General features: G+C 41.3%; 1 protein-coding gene across 1 annotated transcript in view; it reads right to left on the bottom strand.

Moving 5' to 3' along the window:
- The window catches only part of TTC12 (tetratricopeptide repeat domain 12), a 1,640,087-nt gene that overhangs the window by 740,880 nt on the left and 874,629 nt on the right, over window positions 1-24,578 (bottom strand). The window contains exon 13 of the mRNA XM_044081062.1: window positions 4,409-4,504. Coding sequence (XP_043936997.1) covers window positions 4,409-4,504 — 96 coding nt within the window. The remainder of the gene's footprint in view (window positions 1-4,408; window positions 4,505-24,578) is intronic.

Raw genomic sequence — 24,578 nt, 5'->3', positions numbered from 1 at the left:
CCAACTATATTACTCATGCATAAAGCATCCCTACAACTTTACACAGTAACCCTCCCACCATACCTATTAACCAAAGAGCACAATCATAAAGTTTCCCTTATAAACAAACACATTCAAAAACTGAGAAAACTAATAACCTCATGCATATCTAAACTATCCCTAAGTGGAGATATCCACCCCAACCCTGGCCCTACCATCTCCAACCCCAATCCTCATAATCAAACTAGAAACCACAACTTCTCCCATATTACAGCCAATAGAAAGCCAAATGACTTCCTTCTACTAAGCCTAAATATTAGAAGTATATCCAACAAAGTCCATGAACTCCATGCCACCATAGACTTGTACTCCCCAGATATAGTCATCCTGACAGAAACCTGGCTAAAACCTCACATTACCAGTGAGCAAATACTCCCCACAGGTCATGGCATACTAAGAGCAGACCGGCTAAACAAGAAAGGAGGCAGTGTAGCTATAATATTTAAACAGCATCTAAACATCCAGATCTCAAAATCATCAACTCCACAAATAGGCAATGAAGAAATAATATATACCAACCTCAAAATAAACCAAAACAAAACCATCAACATAATTGGATGCTACTTCCCACCTGGCCAAAACATCCCTCCACTAGAAAACCTCCTCAGCTGATCTACCCACCATCTCTCCCAAGAAACTATCATTTTAGGTGATTTCAATATTGACTGGCAATCCTGTTCTGGCAACCATTCAAACCATCATGTAAAGCTTCATGACTTCATCCAACTAGTCCAGTCGCCAACCAGAATAAATAAAAACTCCAGCAAGCACACTACCCTGGACTGGATACTAGTCAGTAAGAGCCCCCAGTCATATATAACAGGCTGCTTATCAGATAGCCTCAGTGATCACTCCCCAACATTCCTACTCAGAAAATACCTATACCAAGCTAAACCTGTCATCTACCATCAAATACGTAAAAAACTAAACTTTAACCCACTCACATTCATCTCATCCCTCAAAGAATGTAACTGGCATCCTCTAAAGTACCTCAGCCTTGATGACGCAGTTAAATTTTTTTAATACTACCTTCCTGAGCATCCTTAATTACCATGCCCCCATAAGACTTTCCAGAATCAAAGCACAACCCTCCCCATTGCTACAGAAAACCACTAAGTCAGAAATGAAAAAAAGGGATAAAGCCTGGGAGCACTGGCGCAAAACCAAAACCCCCTCAACTAGACAGAAATTCCTATAACTATGCAATAGAGTCAAAAAGCTAATATAACAGGACACATTCCAATACTACCAGTCTGCCCTAGACTCCTCTCAACACAGCCCCAAACAATTCTGGTCCTCCATAAACTCCATCCTCCACCCAGGTAAAGTCAATACTCCTCCTCCTAACATCCCTCACTCCTCAGAAAATATTGCTACCTCATTCAACACACACTTCACACAAACCATACTATCACTAGCTAAACAACACAACCCCCACCCCTCCAACCCACACCTTCAACTAGTAATCTCCCCACTGCCTTCTCTTTTTCTCCTGTACCTACCTCCAACATAAAAAAACTCTTAACTAAACTTAAGCCCACCAGATTAGCAGCAGACAACCTCCCAAGTGAATACCTACAAATCGCAGCTGATGCTCTGGCCTACCCAATATCCATCTTGATTAACCGATCTCTGTCAGAAAGTTACGTTCCCATACTGTGGAAAGTATCACATATAATTCCCCTCCACAAAGGCGGACCCTCCACAGAACTAACCAATTACCGCCCCATAGCTATTCTCTCTCCACTCTCCAAAATACTAGAGAGATGCATACACTCTCAGGTCTCAGACTACCTCCTTACTAAAACCTCCTTTCCAATACTCAGGATGGTTTCCGACCAAACCACAGCACCACCACTGCCTTACTCTCCTTTACTAACACTATCCTTCAGCATAAAAACAATGGCTATCTCTCCTTTGCTACTTTCCTAGACCTATCTAAAGCATTTGACATGGTCCCACACAAACAACTTATCTCTGTCTTCAATAACCTATCCTTCTCACAATTGGTCACCAACTGGTTTCAGAGTTACCTGTCTGACCGCCAACAATCCATTGTATGGCAGAATGACATATCTCCCCAACTACCTGTCTCCATAGGGGTTCCCCAAGGATCCATCCTTGGACCCCTACTCTTCTCTGTTTTCACCAATAATCTAGCCTCTGCCACCAAACATGGCACACTCATACAATACGCAGATGACTCCACCATCATCTGCTCAGCCCAGTCCCTACCCAAACTGCAAAACTTCACACAGGAAGCCTTTTCCTCTGTTGAAACTTGGTTATCCGATGCCCAATTAATACTCAACCCAAACAAAACTAAACTACTCATCTTCCAACCCACCAAACATACTCAAAACAACTCTCACTTTAACATCACAGCAAATGACAACACCACTATATACCCAACTGAACACATGGAAATAGACAATAAACTAAAATGTGACATTCACATATCCTTGACCATAAAAAAAAGTCCACAATAAACTAGGAGTGCTACACAGAAATAAACAACTTCTCACCAAAGCAGCAAAGATTTCAATAGCAAATTCCCACGCTATCTCCACCCTACTTTATGTCTGTCCAATATATACCAACCTAAGGCAATGCGATTTAAACAAGCTAGAGACCTGCTACAACAAAATCGCCAAATTCACCACAGGGGCATCCTACCGTAGTCACCACTGCCTCTCACTTGCTGAACTGGGCTAGCTTGAACTCCCTCACTTCCTTCAATGGTATCAACTCTCACTTGCCCACAAACTAGTAAATCATCCACTAAATGTCCCATCCCTCCAGAATCTACTCCAACCCTATCGCACCACCAGACCAGTGATTTTTACGTGCCGCGTTGCCAGCCCTGATGCACAACCTTCAACGAAGGCACGCCCATTCAAGCATGTATCCACGCAGAAGACGCTCTAACTGAGAATCGAACCGGACAGCGTCTTACTGTGAGGTGACAATTCTGTTTAAATGCGTATTTGCTAATTACTTGTATACTTCTGTTTACTATGTTCTTTATGTAATATTTTCTTCCCTGGTGCTTTTCTCCCCAGAAAAAGTTTTATAGTACATTGTATGATGCTGATATTAATTTTTTAGTATATTTGTTGATTAGCCGCAGTGGTACAGCGGTAGCATTGTTGTCTCACAGCAAGAGGTTCTCCTGTTCAGTTCTCGGCTGCAGTGCCTTCTGTGTGGAGTCTGCATGTCCTCCCTGTGGTCGAGTGGCCTCCGAAAGACATGCGTGAATGGGCGTGCCTTCGCTGAAGGTTGGGCGTCGGGCTGGCAACTCGGCACCATAAAAATCTACTGCCAAACATTAGTGGACCGGAGTTCAGCTGTGGCGACCCCTAACCGGTAAAAGCCAAAAAGACAAACAAGAAACAACAACAGTATATTTGTTGATTACTTGTATACGTCTGTTTTCCACGTCCTTTATATAATATTGGAATGTTTCTGGATCTTTTCTCCATGAGCCTCCGCTGAAAAGAGGTAGCTTTCTGCCCAGTCAGACTATCCTGGTAAACAAATGCAATACATAAAAATTCAAATAAATAAACATGTACATAAACAACAATTTTATGTCTTATTTTAAGACAAATGCTGGTGAGTTAACTCTTCAACATAACTGAAAATAGCATGGCAACTATACAGTAGACAATCAGTGTTGTAGCAAAACCCAAACTACAAAAGCTTTCAAGGGAAGAGAGCACATTGCAGGCTAAAATGCCTTGAATGGTAAACAGATAATACCAGTGGGTTAAATCCTTGGTATAGTATTTTGCCAAGGAAAAAAAAACATCATATGCAAAATATGAAAAGATCATTATATTTGAAAAAAGCAAGAGTATGAACAGTGAATTTTACATGAAAAGGCAGGGATGCATGAGGCCAAAGTACTACAAATATATATTTCTAATGCATAAATCTCAGGAAAAATGCATAGCAATGTTTTTCATATAACTGACTGCAGAACACTATAATATGATGGCACCATAAAGTTCAGGTCACACAGGAACACACTTGAAATCAAAATATGAACATTTTTTTCAGTATTATTTTCACGACTGTATAAAAACAATCATAGTTTTCAGTATCCACCAAAGAAGAAGTGAAACTTCTTACTGCAAAAATGAAACTAAGCCATTATTTCCAATATATTTCCTCCATGTCATGTTAATTTTAACTAATAAATCATTAATTTTAGCAACCATGAGCAATCAAGCAAATGCTGACTTCTCTAGCATTTCATTAAAATCTAAGCATTTATTAGCAAATCTTTTTAAGACTAATGAAGAATACAATAGACAGACTGTTTCATTAACACCTTGTGTATAACATAAAATAATTATAACATTACTTTGGCTCCATGGTGAGGTTTCGAAGAACTACTGCTGATGTCTTGGTGGCTGCTACATCAGATCGCTCCATGAGGTCCAGCAGCACCTGCAATAACCTGTTAAAATGTAGAAAACAAAGACTATGAGGTCAGATTTTTTTTTTTTACAATCTCATCAGGTTTTGTCATTTCTCTTAAAGTCTCAAAGAAAGCTATGTTCTCCAATCAACTCCTTTACTTCACCAGTGCGATAATAAAATTGTAAAATTTGCTGCTAATCATTATTATGGAACACATCATTGCCTCACACTAAAGCCAACATCAGTAGCTGGAATTAAGGCGCTGTTTAACCCACTATGCTTGTCACTACAAATAAGCATATATATGACCCAAACAAACGACAGTCTAAACAATACTGTCCAGCTCTATAGTCCCAAAAGATCACTATGCTCTGCTGACAAAATGTTGCTTTCTGTAACTAAATCAAACAATACTGCTGGTGACTCTATAAAGCCTGGAATTTCATCTCTCTCTCTCTTTGAGAATACTACAAAACAGCAAGTCTTTCAACAACACTTAAAGGATCATCTAAAAATACCTGGCTATGCTCTTGTATATCATCTGGGATAACCTACAGGTGGTTTCTCTTTCAATCTCTCTTCGGGGCCTCTCTACTCTTTATATAACCTCTCTATCCACCAAAGAATAGAACCAAAGGGCCACAGTTTTATACTAGGCTAGCAGTCGCCAAGGCCTTTATAAGCCTAGCCATGCAACTCAAACCATTTGTGTTCCCATCCCAACTCACTTGTGTCCCTTTGCAACATGCATATTTATTTGAAGGGATATGTTACCTAGGTAGTTGCTAAAAATTTTGTAGGGTGAAGGGTATGTTAGTTAGGGTATATTTACTGTCTGCCTCTATCTATCAGAGACATGGGGGCCAGATTGGCGGTGAATTTTCAATTTCCCATCCATTGATCAAGGTTACACTTGAACAGGGATAAGGATGGACTCTGCTTCACATGAAAGGGTTGCTTATTCCAGAGCGTGGGGATCCTCTGAGACATGTATCTTTCTCACCAGCATGTCCAATAAATGTTGCAAGCAACATTTAAATTCTTGTGGTTCTGGTGCTGTTCATTTTTTAGATGTGCAAAAGGGCCATTACAGCTGGATCTGAGGATGCCTTGTATGCCAGATATAGATTTCCTCTCAGTAACCTGTAGGAGACTGAGTATACAGATAGGGCTTTAAGGCAATATGCACAGGACAATGCATTCATACCCTGGGTTTTCATGGTAAGAAAACTTTCTGGGTGTTCCAACTGTTGCATATGTCTGGTCAGGTAAATGCCTAAAGGGGCACTGTATTCAATGAATTGTCTGATAAGGGCCAAATAAAGTGGTGCTATGACCTCCTTGAACCTGGATGCCATGCTCTTACTTATAAGTTAGGCAACAAAGAATGATTTTCTTCCTATCTTGGCTATTTGTTGGTCAAAGGCTAGATTACTGTCTACATATGTTTCCAGATCTCCAACTATCATGTCAACTCTTAGGAGTGTCTTATTGATGGAGTAATTTATCTGGTTATCTGTTTTCCAAAAAGAAACTTTAATGCACATTATGGCACTTAGTTTTAATCTGTGGCTTTGGCACAAGTCACCTGTCTAAGACCCTCTTCCAAGATGCTTGTGTCGAGGGGGAATCTATTACAGCTTACAGTTTTTTGTGTTTGAACTATGCGAGGACACCCTGTAAGGTGTGGAGTTTCTTGTTTAGGCCCCTAGCATTGATCAGCAACACATTTAAGTTTCTTTAGGTTTTGTTTGCTGTGCGGCAGTTTTTCAGTTTAGTGTTGCTGAAAAAAAGGTTCTGGGGTGTGGATACATTTTTAGTCAATGTTCGGAAGCCTAGGGGGAGACAGGTGCAGACCATCCTTGGTAAAGCAACATGTGTTAGTTAACCGTGTCCTCCCATGCTGACAAATACTGAACTCCACTGGAATGATACCAAACACTAAGTTAGTCATCTTTTGTTCATACTGCGGTATCATCCTTGTTGAAGGTAGAATGCTGCTCAATGCAAGGCACATTCCTGTCTTGACACACATATTCAGAGAGATCCATAATGTCTGTCTTCATATAGTTCACTGAGGTATGTCTCGGGCCATTAATGCCCACATGGACTATGGTAGAACTATACTGGCACCTGTAATGCAGTGACTTGAGTGTGTGCATAACTTGGCATATCCTGGCTCTGGACAGGCAACTAACCATTATCTTCTTCTTGTTCATTCTGTTGAGTGAGGTATCTGTGTATCATACAATGGAGTTCAGTATGACAAGAGTCATGGCTAAAGTGTTTGCCTTATGGGCTTCAATCTAGGGGTGTAAGCATATGTGTGGTGTTTTATGTTGCTTTTGGTGTGTGCTTTAGATATTGCTGAGGATAGGCATTGTCATTAATGGGCTTTGGAGGTCTTTGATGCTTAGGAAATATTTTTTTTTAGTGCCTCATTATAAGACAGTCTATGTGTGTGTGTGTGTGTGTGTGTGTGGTGGACCCTATGTGTGGTGGATGCAGTGTGAGTTTTCTTAACAACCTTGTCTGCATGTGAGATTTTTACCTCCAAGACAAATGTGAGCATACATCTTTCTACCTGATCAGACCATCCCAGTAAACAAATTCAATAAATAAACAAATGCACATTTATTATTTACTTACTTATTTATAGAGGAATAGGAAATGCCAAAGGAAAGTAACTCACACAAATATTTGAGAACCAGTGAGTACCCTGGTTATTGATTAGGTAACAAACAGAAAATTGCTTCCACTTTCAAATATAGGATTTTAAAGCAGCAGGCTTTCTTGCCTCCTTTAGTCCTTGTTGTATGTCCTTAGGTCTTAGCATTAAATTATCCACTCAGTCAGTTGAAGCAGATTGATATTGGAGTGTATCAAAATCCTCCTGTCTTGTGTGAAGAAATCCAGTCTGTGAGGAAGTTTTGTTAACTGTCCTTAGCCAACTCCATAAGAAGGGAGAACCAGTGTTCATACTTGGTCAAAAGGGGGTCACCAGAATGAGTTTTGGGGTATCATTTTGAATATTCATAATTATCCTGGATGTCAGTGGAAAGGGTGGTAAAACAAAAGAAAGTTCCATTCCAAGGGAATGAAAATGCATCTCTTTTCCAGGTTTGCGTGCAAGGAGCCCTGAAAAGTACAGTTGTGTATGTAAATTTACCATAACAGTAAATGTTTGAATGATAAATACAACAGTGACCAATGGTAATATGACCAGCACTTCTTGTTCACCCTTTGCTCCCACTGTAGCATTTTCGCTCATTTTTTTCTTCCCTGACTGCTTCTTTCTCTTTCCTTTTGTGGACAATATCTTTGCCATTTCCACAAGTTATTCTATTCTCACACTTCATACTATTCTATTTTTAGAATATTTTTTCCTTTAGATTCATGGAGCCTCAGGAATTGTGTTTGCTCAGCGTGTTGCCATACCATAAGTTCAAAGGTCAAAAAACTTTGTTCTTGCCCTCCATTTCGAGGATTCTGCTGCAGAAAAGAGTACTGTCAATCAGCAACCACAGTTCAAAAATCAAAATGAGAATAAAATTTCCTTCCTCCTTTACTCCTCTTTCCTCAAAACCAGTCGACAATCACATGAGCCAGCAACACAGAACAACAAAGCTCCACATATCTTATCAATAACAGCAGTACGCACACTGAGTTTTATTTATTCTCTGTGGTCCAGTGACTGAGGACTTGTAAAACAAGAGTCTGCTGAAACATGTTCCCACATGTAATTTGCAGGAGTTTATAACGTTGTGTATAGTAGGCCATGTAGCTGTTTCTAAAATGGCTTGTGCAAAAATACTTCTGAGATAAGGTACAGAAAAGAGAAGTTATGTAATTACCATAACGTTCCATCTGTGTTGTCCATTTTCATTCTTCCACAACTGATGGATTCGGATCTGATCCTCCGATCCAACTTGGCCATTGCTAAAGCTAGTGGTAACCAAGAACTCTCAAGCTCCTTCCTTACCTATAATGCACCAACCCCAAGTTACCTCAGATCTTGCTTGCTGACTTACCAGAAAGAAAATGCTTAATATGCATAAATATAGGAGATGTAAAATTGCACATGCTCAGTACAGAAAGAAACTACATCTAGAGCTCAATATCAAGGAAAATGATGTCCCTCTAACAGCTCATTCTTCCAGAAGTTGTGAAGAGGCGATCTCTGCTTGCCTTACAAACCCATGTCTGACCCAGCTCTGTCAGAAACGCTACATTTAAAATCGCAATCCCACCACAACACACACTCCAGAGACCTCAACCTCATTACCACAATCAACAGAACATGCAGGAGGGACATGTTCATAACCCAGAGACTTTTCATGCTATGGAAGAGACTTCCCATACATGTCAAGTAGAGCACCTTCACTGGCCCTCTTTAAGAGAAATCTTGATGAGTGGATGGGAAATAGAAAATTCGGCCCAGGGATCACTCCAGTGGCTTTACTCGACAGATGCACTGGGAACTAAGGTAGGGTGGCACGATGCCAGGGTAATCCTATGGGCTAGGCTTGCAAAGGCTCCAGGGTCATTAGCCTAGTACACACCTATGAATCTATGAACCTACAAACAGAAAGGATGGGGGCTGGCGGAAGGGGAGTTCAGGAAGAATGAAAATGGACAACACAGCTGGAACGTTATGGTAAGTACATAACCTCTTTATATGATATTGTAAATGTCAGAGTCCCCAGCTACCTATAATTCTTGGTGGTCTCTAAGGAAGGATATTCTTGAGCACATTTGAACCAAATGATGGTATACTCCTGGAGACCAGATCCAACTTGTAATTACTAATAAAAGTAGACCAAGTTGCTGCTGAACATATGTTGCCCACTGACGCTCTGGAAAGAAAAGCTGAAGAAGTTGCCACAGACCTAGTTGAATGAGCTTGTAACTGTTGTGGTAAAGGTAATACCCAATTTGCTATTGACGAATGAAATACAATCACTTAGCCATCTGGCTAAAGTTACCTCTGTGCCCGGTTTGCCCAACTTCAATTCTGCAAAGGAAACAAACAACTGCTCTGTTTTCCTGATATCTTTTGCTCTATTGTGGTAAAAATGCAATTGTCTGTGAACATCTAATAAATGAATACTGGCAAATTAATGGATTGATATTAGATTCTAACAACACTTTGGGAAGGAAGAAAAGAGGCATTAGTTCATAGTGTCATGCTATCCTTATGAAAGATCAAGTATGGAGGTTCTGAAGACAAGGCTTGAATCTCTGAAATTCTTCTAGCAGAGGTAATGGCTACTAGAAGAACTGTTTTCCAAGTAAAATACTTAAGGGCACATTTAGCTGCTGGTTCAAAGGGGGAATGTATTAGAGTTTGCAGTACCAGACTGAGATCCCATGGGGGAGTAGGGTCCTTAAACAAAGGTCTCAAAATTAGAGTGCCTTGCAAGAAAGTTCTGCACAATTTGTGACAGGCTACTGAAAAACCTTAAAATCCAGTATGAAAAGTTGATATCGCTGCTAAGTGAACATTAATGGTTGAGGAACTACCTCCTTCATTAAAAAGTAAGGCTAAAAACTCAGGCATGCTATGTATAGGAGCTGGAAATGGTTCAACAAGATTATGTTGTGCACAATAAACAAATTTTTTCCATTTACTTGTATAAAGTTTTCTTATTGAAGGTTTACGGGAAGATAAAAGAATATGTCAGACAGGAGAAGAGAGCATCAGTTGTCTGGCTATTAATAAAATTGGAGAAACCAGGCCATCGGCCTCAAATTTGAGTTGTTGGGATGGATCATGCCCATCAGGTTAGACAGGAGGTCTGGAGTCGAATCCAGGAACAAAGGTTGATGAAGTGAGTGAATCCAAAAGAAAGAAAACAAAATCGTCAAGGCCAGTATGGCGCAATGAGGATGACTTTGCTCTTCAACCTGACAGCTTTATGTAGAAATTTTGGAATTAATGGGATTGATCGATAGGTATAAAGTAGATGGGGGGAGGGGGCAATCGTGAAGTAGAGCATCCCTTGATGATTTCCCCCTGTGGGAGGATTAGGGCAAAGTAGCTGCTGCACTTGCTGTTTAAGCAAAAAGATCACAGCAAGGATGGCCCCACTGATGAAAAATCATTTTTGTCATGTTCCTGTTAAGAGATCACTCGTGAAGTAGAAGAATGGACCTGCTCAAGTTTGATGCTATCATGCTGGACTTCCCCAGAATGAGGGTTGCTATGAGATAAGTGGTTGTATGAGATCACTCAATGTCACACTCTGAGTGCTTTTTGACACAAGGGGTATGATCTGGTCCCTCCTTGTTTGTTGATGTACCAGTCTACTGACATATTGTCCATTTGACTTGCAATCATTCCTGAAGGAAGAGCATCTTGAAAGGCCTGCAATGGTAAAAGCACTGCTCTCCTCTCTAGGACATTGATATGCAAGTTGGCCTCTTTGGGGAAACAAGGGCCTTGGACTGTTTTCCCTAGAAATAACTCCTCCTCCCACTCCATTGGGAAGCATCCGTGGTCACTACAGCCTTGGGGTGAGGGGGAACAAACAGCCTTGTAGAAACTGATATGACTGAATCCATAATCTGAGATCACTCTTGCATATCTGGGTGATTTGTATCAGAGTTGACAGGGGATAGTAAAGAATCGACCATTCTGTTGCTAGCATCCACTGGACAATCCTCATGTAAAACCTGGCTAAAGATACTAGTGTTATTGGTGCTAGCATTGATCCTAGAGCTTGAAGGACCAAGCAGGTTGAAATTGTGGTACTGCAGATTACTTTTCTGACGTGTGAGCTTATAGTTTGAACCCTTGAAGGAGGCAGTGAAGCTATCATTGACTTTGTGTTGAAAGCTGCTATGAATTCCAAATTTTTGGTAGGTTCCAATTGAGACTTGTCAGAGTTTATAGTTATTCCCAGATGAGAACAAGTCTGAATAACCTGATCTTTTGCCCAAATCAATTGATGCTTGGTTGGGGAGGTAATAAGTCAGTCGTCTACATATAAAAACACCCTGAATCCCTGCAATCTCAAGTGAGCTGCTACTACTGCCATACACTTGTTGAACACCCTGGGGGCTGTGGTGAGACCAAGGACAGAATTCTGAATTGGTAATGACTAGCTCCCAGCTGGAAGTGTAAATACCTTTGGGATCATTTGTTCATCTTTATGTGACAGTAAACATTCTGAAGGTCTGTTGAGCACATCCAGTCATCCTTGCCCAGAAAAGGGAGCATGGACTGAACCATGACCATCTGAAACTTGGTGTGTCAAACTGACTTGTTCAAGTTGCTGAGATAAAAAATTAGTCTCTAGTTCTCTGCTTTCTTTGGCACTAAAAGAACCATGAGTGAGTTCTGGATTCTGTCTGGTCTAGTGGGATCTCTTGGATGACTCTTTTTTCTTTCAGATTTTATATTAGAATTGCTACTTCTTCCCTCTGATTGGGTGGAACACTGGGAATTTTCTTTGAGATTGGAGATGGAAGGGTAAAGGGTATAATATATCCTCTGTAAATAACCCCTGCACACAAGTATCTTTCTGGTGCAGGGATAATCGACCCCTGATTGCCTCCAGAGGTGGACAATCATGCCTCCTTTCAGGAGCGCTGGTAGGGGTTTGTGCAGTGAAGAATCTCTGTACCCCTGGTTTTGCGGGCTTCCTCTGCCATGAGGGCAGTGTCTACTGTTAAGAGTTCCCTCCTTTGCCCCTGGAGGAAGTGTCTCCATATGTGCCCTGGAAAGGACCCTTGGATTTCCTGAACCACATCTTCTATCCACCTTATTGATTTCTAGAAAAAAAAACTCTGAGGGGTCGAAAAACATACCCTCACTGCAGACAGGGTCTTTCCATCCTTCTCACACCTAGATAATGTGCCCTTCACTTTGGGATCAAACAAAGACATGCCGTCAAAAGGAAGATTGATGAACGAAGATTTGAAGGGCCTCACAAAATCACATAAGTGCATCGAGGCACATCTCCTGATGGAAGTGCCTGAAACCACTGTTCTTGAGGTTCCTTCGGATGCATGCAAAATGAGCTTCATGGATGAATTCAAAACAGACTGAACGTTAACCAACTGAAAAGTCACGGATGAATGGACCATGCAGAAACGGATCCTGAGAGGGTGTTTGAGAATTCTTTAATCAAATCCCTCTGTAGCCTTGTAAAATGTGCCATATAATTTGGTGATCTTAAGGTGAAGGTTGCTGAAGCACTGACACATTTCCCAAACCTGTCCATCACCCTAGACTACCTGTTAGGGGGATGAGCAGTGGAACTCTCAACAAGTTCCTTTTTGATGGCCACCACCACAACTATGGCATCAATGGGCACCCCTTTACCCCAAAACTGCTCATCCAAAGGTGGTGCCATAATCCTGTCTGGTCTCCTGGGTATGGGTTCAACTGTATCAGGTTCCTTCCATGCCTGCCGAGAGACCAATTCAATAAGCTCATCGGTGAGCAGAGTAACACAGGAGGTAGATGAGCCAGTATCGAAAGCTTCCAGAAATACTGACTCCTCAGATGAAGGAATGCTGGACATCCAACCACCTCTCTGTTTTAAGATCTCAAGGATGTCTCCAAAAGAGACATCTTCTGGAAGTGACAGTGGGGACCCTTCATTTTCACTTGAAGTCCATATCTTCCATGGCTGACTCTTAAGGGCAGTCCAAGTGCTTCCTCTTGCACTTTTTCTGATGGACCTCCTCAGTGGGATGCTCTGGGGAGCTATCAGGAGAAACTATAACACCCTACTGGGAAGCCTTGCAGTTCTCGGACTGGCTGTCCCTGTTTTTAAGAGTTATGAGGCTCCAAGCACAGAGACATCAAGATAGAAGGTTGAAGATCCAAGGGGGTAGGATCTAGCCATTCTGCCAGCTTTGGAGGCACCGGATCCATGGACTGAGAGTATCTTGTCCCGGGTAGATATATATATATATAAGAGCTGAGGCAGTTGGATCTGAGGTGGTCGGGCCCATAACATTTTTCTTTTTCGGATCCAAGGAAAACGAACTCTTGGATCTAACCAGATCTAACTTAAGCATTTTCCTTGATGGCTCCAAAAATGGGAAAGATGAGGTGGATGGTTTTGGAGACAAAGGCTTTGACAATATTTTGGGGGGACTGAGCCCCAGATACTGCCTCTCCAAAAGCAGATGGTAATAAGCCTTTCAGTATAAGTTTATTCTTTCTTTCTACCAAAACCCTGAGATTAAACACATGGCAGATTGTTCAATCTTCTTGGAGATGTAAAGACCCAAGTCAGTAAATACACACACAGTGTGGATATTAGACATTGGTAGTTTGTACCTGCACTTAACACACTTTTTAAACCCAGCGGGATCTTTTTCTGCCATAATACCAAACTATAGGAAGGAAATTTAAGTAAGAACAGGATTTTTTTTTTTGGAAGCAAAAAAGAAGAAGGAAAAACTACCAGTGGTGGTAAAAAAAAAGAGCTACACTAAGTGTAGAAAGGAAATTGCTAACATTAGTAAATTAAAAAGTATGCTAAGTACAAAAGGCAAAGATAAAGAAAAAAGAAGGTATGTCTTACCATAACGTTCCATCTGTGTTGTAGATCTTCAGTCATTCCTTACTGATAGGACTTCGGTTCTGACCTCAGAACCGACTTAGCCAATATACAACCTCGCTCCAGCCAAACACTCTTAAGCTAAGTCCTACCCATAGTGACCCTCTTCTCCTTTCTTCAGACAGAGTTTGCCTGCCCAGTATAGAGACAATAGAAACAATAGAGATAAGAAAGTCCTATCTGAGGAGATACCTTATCAGGCCAATAGGGCCAAAGGATCCCCAGGAGTCTTTAGGCAGGGGGAAGGAGGGTGGGACATAAGGAATGAATGAAGATCTACAACACAGATGGAACGTTATGGTATGACATAATTTCTTTATCTGATGTTGTAAATCTTCATTCATTCCTTACTGATAGGACCAAATCCCCAGCTACCTGTAACCTGGTTGGCCTTATGGAAGGACATTCTTGAGCACCATTGAGCCAAAGATGCCCTTCCTCTTTAGGCCGTATCCAATTTGTAATGCATGATAAAGGTATGGGGGGTTGGCCCAAGTGACCGCTGAGCAGATGTCATCCATAGAAGCTCTGGAATGAAAAGACACCGAAGTGGACACAGACCTGGTGGAATGAGCCTTGACTCTAGAAGGCAAAGTTAATTTGTTTAGTTGACAAATACAGGTAATGCAATCTCAACCATTTTGACAAGGTAACTTTTGATACAGCTTTGCCAAATCTGGAGCCTGAGAAAGCTATGAAGAGCTGGTCCGACTTTCTGAAAGATTTAGTTCTGTCTAAATAAAAACATAGTTGCCTATGCACATCCAGCGTGTGCAACTGGTGTTCACCTTTGTTAGAGATATTTGGAAAAAAAACTGGTAAAACAATGGACTGGTTTGGGCTTGAATTCAAGATAACTTTGGGTAGAAAGGAAGGGTTAGTGCAAAGTAATACTCTTTCCTTGTGAAAAATCAAATACGAATGGTTAACATTCAAAGCCTGCAATTCTGAGACTCTCCTAGCTGAGGTGATGGCTACCAAGAATAGGGTTTTCCAAGATAAGAACTTTATGTCGCATGTAGCAGAAGATTCAAAGGATGAACAGGTCAAAGTTTGTAGGACCAAAGTCAAATTCCAAAGTTCAGTTGGGTTTTTAATAGGTAGTCTGAGGTGTATAACTCCTTTCATAAAAGTCTTGCAAAGATGGTGGGACATAAGTGAAAAGTCGTTAGAACTGTTATGAAAATTGTCAATAGCTACTAGGTGCACTGTAATAGCTACGGCTGAGGCTCCTGCATGGAGAAGGGTAGACAGGTACTCCAAAACTGTATGGACTGGCAACGGAGAAGGGGTCTAGTCCTTGTTGTTTAGCCCAAACAACAAACCTGGCCCATTTGCGGTGGCAGAGTTTTCTGCTGGAGGGTTTATGGGAAGCCAGAAGGATCTTTCAGAATGGGAAGATAGGTTTATTTGCCTGGCAATCAGTGGAAGTGGAGAAATCAATCCGTCAGCTTGAGGCTGTGAAGGCTGGGGTGGACTAGCCCCTGTGGGTGAGAAAACAGTCCTGGGGTTGAGTCCAGGATCCAAGGGCGGTGAACCATGTGAGCCCATAGGAAGGAGAACCAAACTTGATGGGGCCAATACGGGGCAATGAGGATAACCTTGCTTTTCAGTTGTTGTGCTTTCTTCAAGAACTGCCGGATGAGGGGAATAGAAGGAAAGGCATACAGTAGACCCAGGGGCCAATCGTAAGTCAGAGCATCTCTCGGAGACTCCCCCTGGGGGGGGGGTCAGGGCAAAGAAGATGCTGCATTTATAGCTCATGGGAGAGGCAAAAAGATTGCAGCAAGGCAGGCCCCAACGACGTAAAATTTGAGTTGCTATTATTGGGTTGAGAGACCACTCGTGAGGCATCAGAATGTTCCTGCTCAGTTTGTCTGCAATCAGACTGGAACTCCTGGGATTGTGCACTGCTAGTAGAATACGGTTGGAAGCTATCACCCATTGCCACACTTCCTGACATAAGGGGTAGGATCTGGTTCCCCCATACTTGTTGATGGACCACACTACTGACATATTGTCTGACCGGATAGCAATTGTCCCGAATAGAAAGGTTGTTTGGAATGCTTGCAATGCTAAGAGAACTGCCCTCAGTTCAAGGACACTGATATGCAGATTGGTCTCTAAGGGAAACCAAGTGCCTTGGGCGACCTTTCCTTGAAAGTCCCCCCCCCCCACACACCATCAGGGAAGTGCATGTGGTCAATGTGCCCTTGGGTAGGGCAGGGAAAAAGGGTTGACACCACAAATCCTCTTCTGGCTTCATCCACCAACTTAGATCCTGTTTGCAATGCTTTGTAAGGCAGATCGGGTAAGATATTGGTTGTGCTAGGAAAGACCACTGAGATGATAGTAGCCATTGGAGTAGGCTCATAAAACCTTGCTAGTGTAACCAGTGAGACTGCGGCTGCCATGGAGCCCAACAGTTGCAGGACATTTCGCATAGGGACAATATTTCGAGAAAGTATTATCTGAAGCTGAGATCTTATTTTTTGAAGTCTGTGTAGTGGTAGAGCAGGCATCAAAGGAATGCACTGAACCAAAGTGATCACAGGCAGAATCGGAACCGAAGCTGGCACCTATATCGTAAGTTTCGAAGAGCTCGGAGCCAAGGACTGTGCCGACGAGACCGATTTATGCTCAGAGGACAACTTAGGAACTTTTGTTTTCACAGGCTTACCCTGATCACCCAAGGGTGAAGAGGGAACCGAGTGGGACCTCTTTTTCTCTATAGTAGGAGGGGTTGAGACCTCCATCACAGAAATGGCCTCTGAAAAGGGAGACTGAAGTAACCCTTTCTGAATCAATTTATTCTTGTGCTTGTCGAGTGCGCTTATAGAAACTTTGACAAATGCCACAGGGAGGTTGCACCAAAAGATGGGGCACCCCCAAGCAATACACACAATCATCGTGAGAGTCACTATTAGGTAACTTGCCATTATATGAAGTACAATGCTTAAAACCTGAAGTACCCTTCTTATCCGACATCTTGAAAGAGAGACACAACAGGCTAGCACTTCAAAATCAAATCGAAACAAGTCTGCTTTAGCAATTCACACAGAGTTCAAAAAGCACACAGTAATTAGATACACATATAACAGAAACTTACTATGAAAGGCACTAGTAAGTGAGGAAGGAAAAATAAATACCAACTATGGTACTGGAAGAACACCACAAGGGTAAAGAGAGAGGACCGTAGCAACAATGGTACTTGAAAGTTTACCAACGGGTAGAGAAAGGAAGAAGAGAGAACAAGATCTAACTGTAATTTAACACAAGAAAGGCTAACACTCAAAGGAAGAAATCTCAAGAGAGTTTTTCACACAAAATATCAAAAATGTTTTCACTTAGCTGAGAGCTCGGCTGAAACGCATCTTTATGACTATGTGGCAAACGAGATCTGAAGTAACAGGGGAAAGGGCATTTTGGGTAGAAGCTTAGCTAGAGAGTTTTTTTGGTTGGTGCGAACTTGGTAATAGGTAGACTCGGTTCCAAGGGCTCGGAACCGAACCCATCAGTGATGAATGGAAAGAAGATTAATAACATCAGTTCTAAAGTTTTTACATATGTCACAAGGAGGCTGGATCTGGAGATGAGGAACTCCAGGTCAGTAGACGCACAAAGATGCCAGTCCGAGTTACGCATCTTTCGTCCACACTTGTCACACTGCTTGAACCCAGTCGTCCCTCTTTTGTCAGCCATGTTGAGTCACAGAAAAAAATAGGCACAGCAAAAAGACAGTAGTCTAACAGTCAGAGAAATATTTAACAATACTGTAAAGAGAAGGTTTTTCTTCTTTTTTTTTTTTTTTTTTATAGAAAAGGGAGACTAGAAGGAAAGGGAATATCAACGATGGTATAATAGATTACCACAAGGGTAAGGGAGGGGCTGTACCAACAATGGTACAAAGATTACCACAAACAGGGTAGGAAAAAGACTGCAGATGTAATATAAGCAGAAGAAAACTATTCTAAGAGAAAAACAAAGACTATACAGGCTTAATAAGAGAAAATATCCAAAATATTTTACATGAGAGAGCTGGCTTGGTACGTCTTGAAAAGTACACGGCAAACTGGATCTAAAGAGAGGAAAAGAGGGACACTATGGGTAGGACTTAGTTCGAGAGCTTTTGGCTGGCACGTGCTTATATATTGGCCAAGTCAGTTCCGTGGTCAGAACCGAAGTCCTATAAGTAAGGAATGAATAAAGATTTACATCATCAGATCAAATTTTACCAACTATGGTAACAACAAATACAATGCCGTATGAAGGTAAGGGACAAGTAATATATAAATATTAGAAAATATTAGACAATACAGGAAGATAGAAGATAATAACAATGGGTCTATATTACATTATCAAAAGGTCCTGTGAACAAACGGCATTTCATCGAAAATACCATTCATCGATTTCCCCCGCTAATTATATATACCAACTCCAAGATCACACTACAGTGAGGAAAGGGCAAATTTCCCAATCCTCCCTGTATCACGATCTCACTATGAACAGTTCGGCGAACGGCATGTTTGATGTAACAGCACCGAAAATGCTGTTCACTGAACAGTCTTTTCGATAATTTAATAGGGACCCAATAATAATAACTTATCTCAAAAAAGCTCAAGAGCATGCTCAACCATATCTTTCACTGAAATAAGCAAACGAGATTTGAGGTAACTTGTGTTTGGTGCACTATGGGTTAGGGAGAAGCTCAACAGTTTTTGGTTACCACAAGCTTTAGTAATCGCAGAGTCAGATCCGAGGATCAGATCCGAACCTATCAGTTGAGAACAAAATGAAAATTGACAACATCAAGTCAACTGTCTTAATAGCAGAATGAGCTCTTGTTGTACCATGTTGTTTTTACGGTATAAAGGCTCTAAAGTGGGCTAAACCAGCCTTTCTGAATTATTGGCAGTCTTATCATACCCAAGTTGTCTGTTTACATCCAGCAAACTGAAATTATATTCTATCATTCTAGTCATCTGAGTAAAAAAAACTGGCAGATAAATGGCTTGATTGAGAGTTGCTACTATGACAATTTCATCACGAAGACTGAATTTCTTCTATTATACCATTTAATTGGGGGAAGTAGTTTACACATTAAATCACATAAAGTACAGTGGTGTAAGTAAACTTATCATAACAGTAGATGTTTGAATGTTCACTGCTGCAGTTGCTATAGCTATATGGGTTATATCCTGCAAGGATTGAACAGCCAACAAGCCTCCAAAGCTTTGGTGCACCTTCCATGTACCCAAACCATCAGTCAGCTCGAACTCAGCTAACTAAAAAGAAAAGTTTGGGCACCAAACCCTTCAGAGTTTTCATGCTAACAGAGAGAAGGAGGCTGAACCCTGAAAGAACAATGCTAGGAAAAAATAAAAAAATAAAATTCCATACAATGGCATAAACACCACATCAAAAAACAAGGGGGAGCTTACCTGGCATAGTTTTGCAGGAAGCTGAACCTTGAAAGGACAATGCTAGGAAAAATAAAAAATGAATTTCCATACCATGGCATAAACAACACATCAAAAAACAAGGGGAGCCTACCTGGCAAAGTTTTGCTGTGGTGAGTATAACAAAAGTTATCAGCCTTAGACAGCCATTTGGAAATAGTCTTGACACAGGCTGTCCCTTCTTCTTACCTTCATAAGAAATGAACAATTAATTTGATGATCTGAAAGATGTAATTCTATCAAGATAGTACTGGAGTTGTCTGTGGACATCCAATGTATGGAGTGCCCTTTCACCCTCATTTTTAGGTTCATGAAAGAAAACAGGGAGATGTATAGTTCAGCTTAAAGTAGACTTGGATATCATTTCAAGCAGGGTTAGTTCTCAAAGAAACCCTTGTCCCTATAGAAAATGAGATGCATCTGATTCACTATAGGAGCTTGCAACTCAGACACCCTTCTTGCAGAGGTCAGAGTAATCAGTAGAACTGCTGTCCATGTTAAGAATCTCAAGTCAGCAAGATTAGCTGGTTCAAACTGAGCAAATGTTAGCTTCTCTAATACAAAATTAAAATCCTAGGGAGAGGCCACCAGTTTTCTTGGCAGCATCTTAAGCAAAAGTCCTTTCAAAAACACTTTGACATGAAAATGCTGAAATTGTTAGTTATGTACTTACCCTAACTTGGTATCTATGTTGTCCTCTTCTTATTCTGCTTCACGTATAGGTCTTGGATCCAATTCGGCCACCTCCCACAGACTTTTGCTTCCAAGCTCAAACTCCTCCCTCACCCATAATCCTCTACCTCTAGCCCAACCTCCTCAGATCGGGTTTGCTGCCCCTATAAGCAAAAAAGGAAAGAAAAGATAACCAGGAGCTCAACCTGGAAGCAAGGTTCCAACTGAGACTATTCTAGATTCTCTAGAACCACATCTAATTTGGAGGGGGTTGGCCGGGCAGGAAGGTGAAGCAGAATGAGAAGAGGACAACACAGGTAGCAAGTTATGGTAAGTACATAACTAATAAATCTGATGTTGCCCCTCTCATTCTGCTTCACGTATGGGTCAGAGTCCCCAGCTACATTATTTCTTGGACGGTCTCAAGGAAGGATATCCCAGAGCACTGATAAACCAAAGGATGTCCTGCTCCTAGATACAACATCTAATTTATAGTGAGATACGAAGGTATGAGAGTTAGACTAAGTGGCTGCAGCACAAACGTCATCAATGGGAATCCTAGATGAAAAAGCAACTGACACAGCAATGGACCTTGTCAAATGAGCTTTTGGAGGACCAGGCAACTGCCAACCATTCTTTTCATAAACAAAAGAAATACCGTTAGTAATCCACTTTGCTGCTGTCACTTTTAAAACAGCCTGACCTTTACGAATTAGGAGAAAAAGAAACAAATAACTTTTCCAACTTTCTGAACTGCTTTGTCCTATGGAGGTAGAGCAGAGCTGCCTGTGAACATCCAAGGAATGTAAAAGGTATTCTCCTTTGTTAGAATAATTAGGAAAGAACACAGGCAATTGAATGCATTCATTTATACTGGTAGAGGTAGCCACTTTCAGCATGAAAGAAAGGTTAGTACTAAGTGAAACCCTATCCTTCTGCAAAATGATGTAGGGGTGCTTGGAAGAAAGTGCTTGCAACATGGATACCTGTTTTGCCAATGTAATGGCAACAAGAAAAAATGGATTTCCATGACAAAACCTTCCAGTCCCAATCCTTAGCCAGTTCAAAAGGACTCTGGGTCAAAGCTTGCAGAACAAGAGTCAAATCTCATGGAGGAGTAGGGTCTTTGATAGGAGGTCTCAGAAGAAAAACTCCTTTCATGAAGGCTTTACATAACCTAGCAAAAGCAACAGACCCTGAATGTAATCCTGACTGGAAATGATATGGCCGCCAACTGAAGTTTAATGGTTGCAAAACTAGAACCTTGCTTATATAAAGATTCTAAAAAGGCCAAATAGAGGGAATCAGAGCTGAAAAGGGATCAGTGTGATTGTTGACTGTCTAAATCGAAAACCTTTTCCACTTACTATTGTATACCTTCTTACAACCCAGCCACTGGGGATGCACAAGCCAGTGCATTTCTTTGTGCCGGTCCCAAGCCCGGATAAATGGGGAGGGTTGCGTCAGGAAGGGCATCCAGCATAAAACCTCTGCCAAAAATTACTGATGCGGAGAAATTTTCATAATTACATACCGGATCGGTCGTGGCCCAGGTTAACAATGACCGCCACCAGTACTGTTAGCCAACAGGGTGCTGGCGGAAATTGGGCTACTGTTAGCCGAAGAAGAAGAGGAGGGGGAAGGCTTGCCTGAAGGCAGGAAGAGAGGAGGAAGGTTAGGAGTGTAGTACTGAGGGTAGGAACTTTGAATGTTGGGAGTATGACTGGCATAGGGAGAGAGCTAGCTGATATGATGGAGAGAAGGAAGGTTGATATATTGTGCGTACAAGAGACCAGGTGGAAGGGAAGTAAGGCCAAGTGTATAGGAGGCGGGTTCAAATTGTTCTATCATGGTGTGGATGGCAGAAGAAATGGGGTAGGGGTTATCCTAATGGAACAATATGCCAAGAGTGTTTTGGAGGTGAAGAGAGTGCCTGATAGAGTGATGTTTATGAAGCTTGAAATTGATGGTGTAATAATGAATGTTGTTAGTGCATATGTTCCACAAGTTGGGTGTGCGATGGTTGAGAAAGAAAAATTTTGGAGTGAGTTGGATGAAGTGGTGGTGAGTGTACCCACGGGTGAGAGACTAGTGATTGGAGCGGACTTCAATGGGCATGTTGGTGAAGTAAACAGAGGGGATGAGGAAGTGATGGGGAGGTATGGTGTTAAGGAGAGGAATGCAGAAGGTCAGATGATTGTGGATTTTGCGAAAAGGATGGACATGGCTGTGGTGAATACGTATTTTAAGAAGAGGGAGGAGCATAGGGTGACGTACAAGAGTGGAGGAAGATGCACACAGGTGAATTATATTCTATGTAGGAGGGCCAGTCTGAAGGTGATTGGAGACTGTAAAGTGGTGACTGGGGAAAGTGTAGTTAAGCAGCATAGAATGGTGGTCTGCAGGATGATGTTGGTGATCAAGAAGTGGAGGAGGAGTGTGAACGCAGTGCCAAGGATTAAATGGTGGAAGTTAAAAAAGGGTGATTGTGAGGTGGAGTTCAGGGAAGAGTTAAGACAGGTACTGGGAGGCAATGAAGAGTTACCGAATAGCTGGCTAACTACAGCAGAGCTAGTAAGGGAAGCTGCTAGGAAGGTGCTTGGTGTGACATCTGGACAGAGGAAGGAGAACAAGGAGACATGGTGGTGGAATGAGGAAGTACAGGAGAGTATACAGAGGAAGAGGCTGGCGAAGAAGAAGTGGGATTGTCAAAGAGATGAAGAAAGTAGACATGAGTATAAGGAGATGAGGCGCATGGCAAAGAGAGAGAGGTGGCGAAGGCTAAGGATAAGGCATATATAGAGTTGTATGAGAGAGTGGACACTAAAGAGGGAGAAAAGGACCTGTACCGATTGGCTAGACAGAGGGAACAGAGCTGGGAAAGATGTGCAGCAGGTAAGGGTGATAAAGGACAGTAAGGGAAACGTACTCACAAGTGAGGAGAGTGTGTTGAGTAGATGGAAAGAGTACTTTGAAGGGCTGATGAATGAAGAGAATGAGAGAGAGAGAAGGTTGGATAATGTGGGGATAGTGAATCAGGAAGTGAAGCAGATTAGCAAGGAGGAAGTAAGGACAGCTATGAAGAGGATGAAGAATGGAAAGGCTGTTGGCCCAGATGACATACTAGTGGAAGCATGGAGGTGCTTAGGAGAAATGGCAGTGGAATTTTTAACCAGATTGTTTAACTCATTCACTCCAGAGCAGCTCAGGAAAAGCTGCCTGCTGAATTCCACCATAGGAACAACAGAGCAGCCTGAGCTCATTTTCAGAAAATCCATTTGTAATACTATACAGAAAACAAATGCTCATAACTCTTTAACTATAAGAGCTACACTAAAAGTGTAAATGCGAAAGTTGTTCAGCAGACACTGACCTTTCCAACAGTGTAAATGTTGATAGTGCATATCAAAGTCATAATGAAATATTTGGCAAGGAATGCTGATATTGTGCAATTTTTTAATTGTTTGGAAAAGCAAAGCACAATATCTTGGTCTATGTACCATGCAGACCCATACAATTTGAATTTAATTTGTTAGTATGAATGTCAGCTTTAAAATGATACTTTAACCATAACTGTGTGACACTCCTTTCATGAGATATTCACAGAAATATGATTAGTATATTATTTCTCATAATTGATAAATAAACAAAGCATAATATCTCATCACCTGTAACAGACAGAGCCTACATATCAGTGTAGAAGTTGTGCATCTGAATGTCAGCTTCAAAATGACGCATCATTTGTGTGATTACCATGCTCCCTCGCAAAGATATGGGCATAATAATGAGAAGTACTGTAAATGTATAATTTTCATATTTGTACAAGACTAAACAAACTGTAATATCTGTACGTGTGTACAGTGCCTAGACATAGTTCTTTTACCATGTTGTAAGGAGTAACACTGTCTTCAAAATGATGCATTACTTCACACAATGTGGTGCTCCCTTGCAAAGTTATTTACCAAAATATGGAAAAAATCATAATTTCCATAACCTAAGTCAGAAACAAACTTTGATATCTGCCTATGAGTACAACATACAGGTACCATTCTTTTACCACGTTAGAACTATAAATAATCTTTTCAAAATGAGATATTACTTGGCACATTCAGATGCTCCCTTGCAAAGTTATTTACCAAAATATGAAAAATATCATAATTTCCATAACCATAAGTCTCAAACAAACTTTGATTTCTGCACATGTGTCAAACATACTGGCACAATTCTTTTACCATATTAGAACCAGCAATACTGTCTTCAAAATGAGATATTACTTGGCACATTCAGATGCTCCCTTGCAAAGTTATTTACCAAAATATGAAAAAATATCATAATTTCCATAACCATAAGTCTCAAACAAACTTTGATTTCTGCACATGAGTACAACATACTGGCACAA

The sequence above is a fragment of the Protopterus annectens genome, chromosome 8.part0, assembly GCF_019279795.1.
Source record: "Protopterus annectens isolate FY-2018-M chromosome 8.part0, PAN1.0, whole genome shotgun sequence".
Taxonomy (NCBI): Eukaryota; Metazoa; Chordata; order Ceratodontiformes; family Protopteridae; genus Protopterus; species Protopterus annectens.
This window is presented reverse-complemented; position numbering and strand designations above follow the sequence as displayed.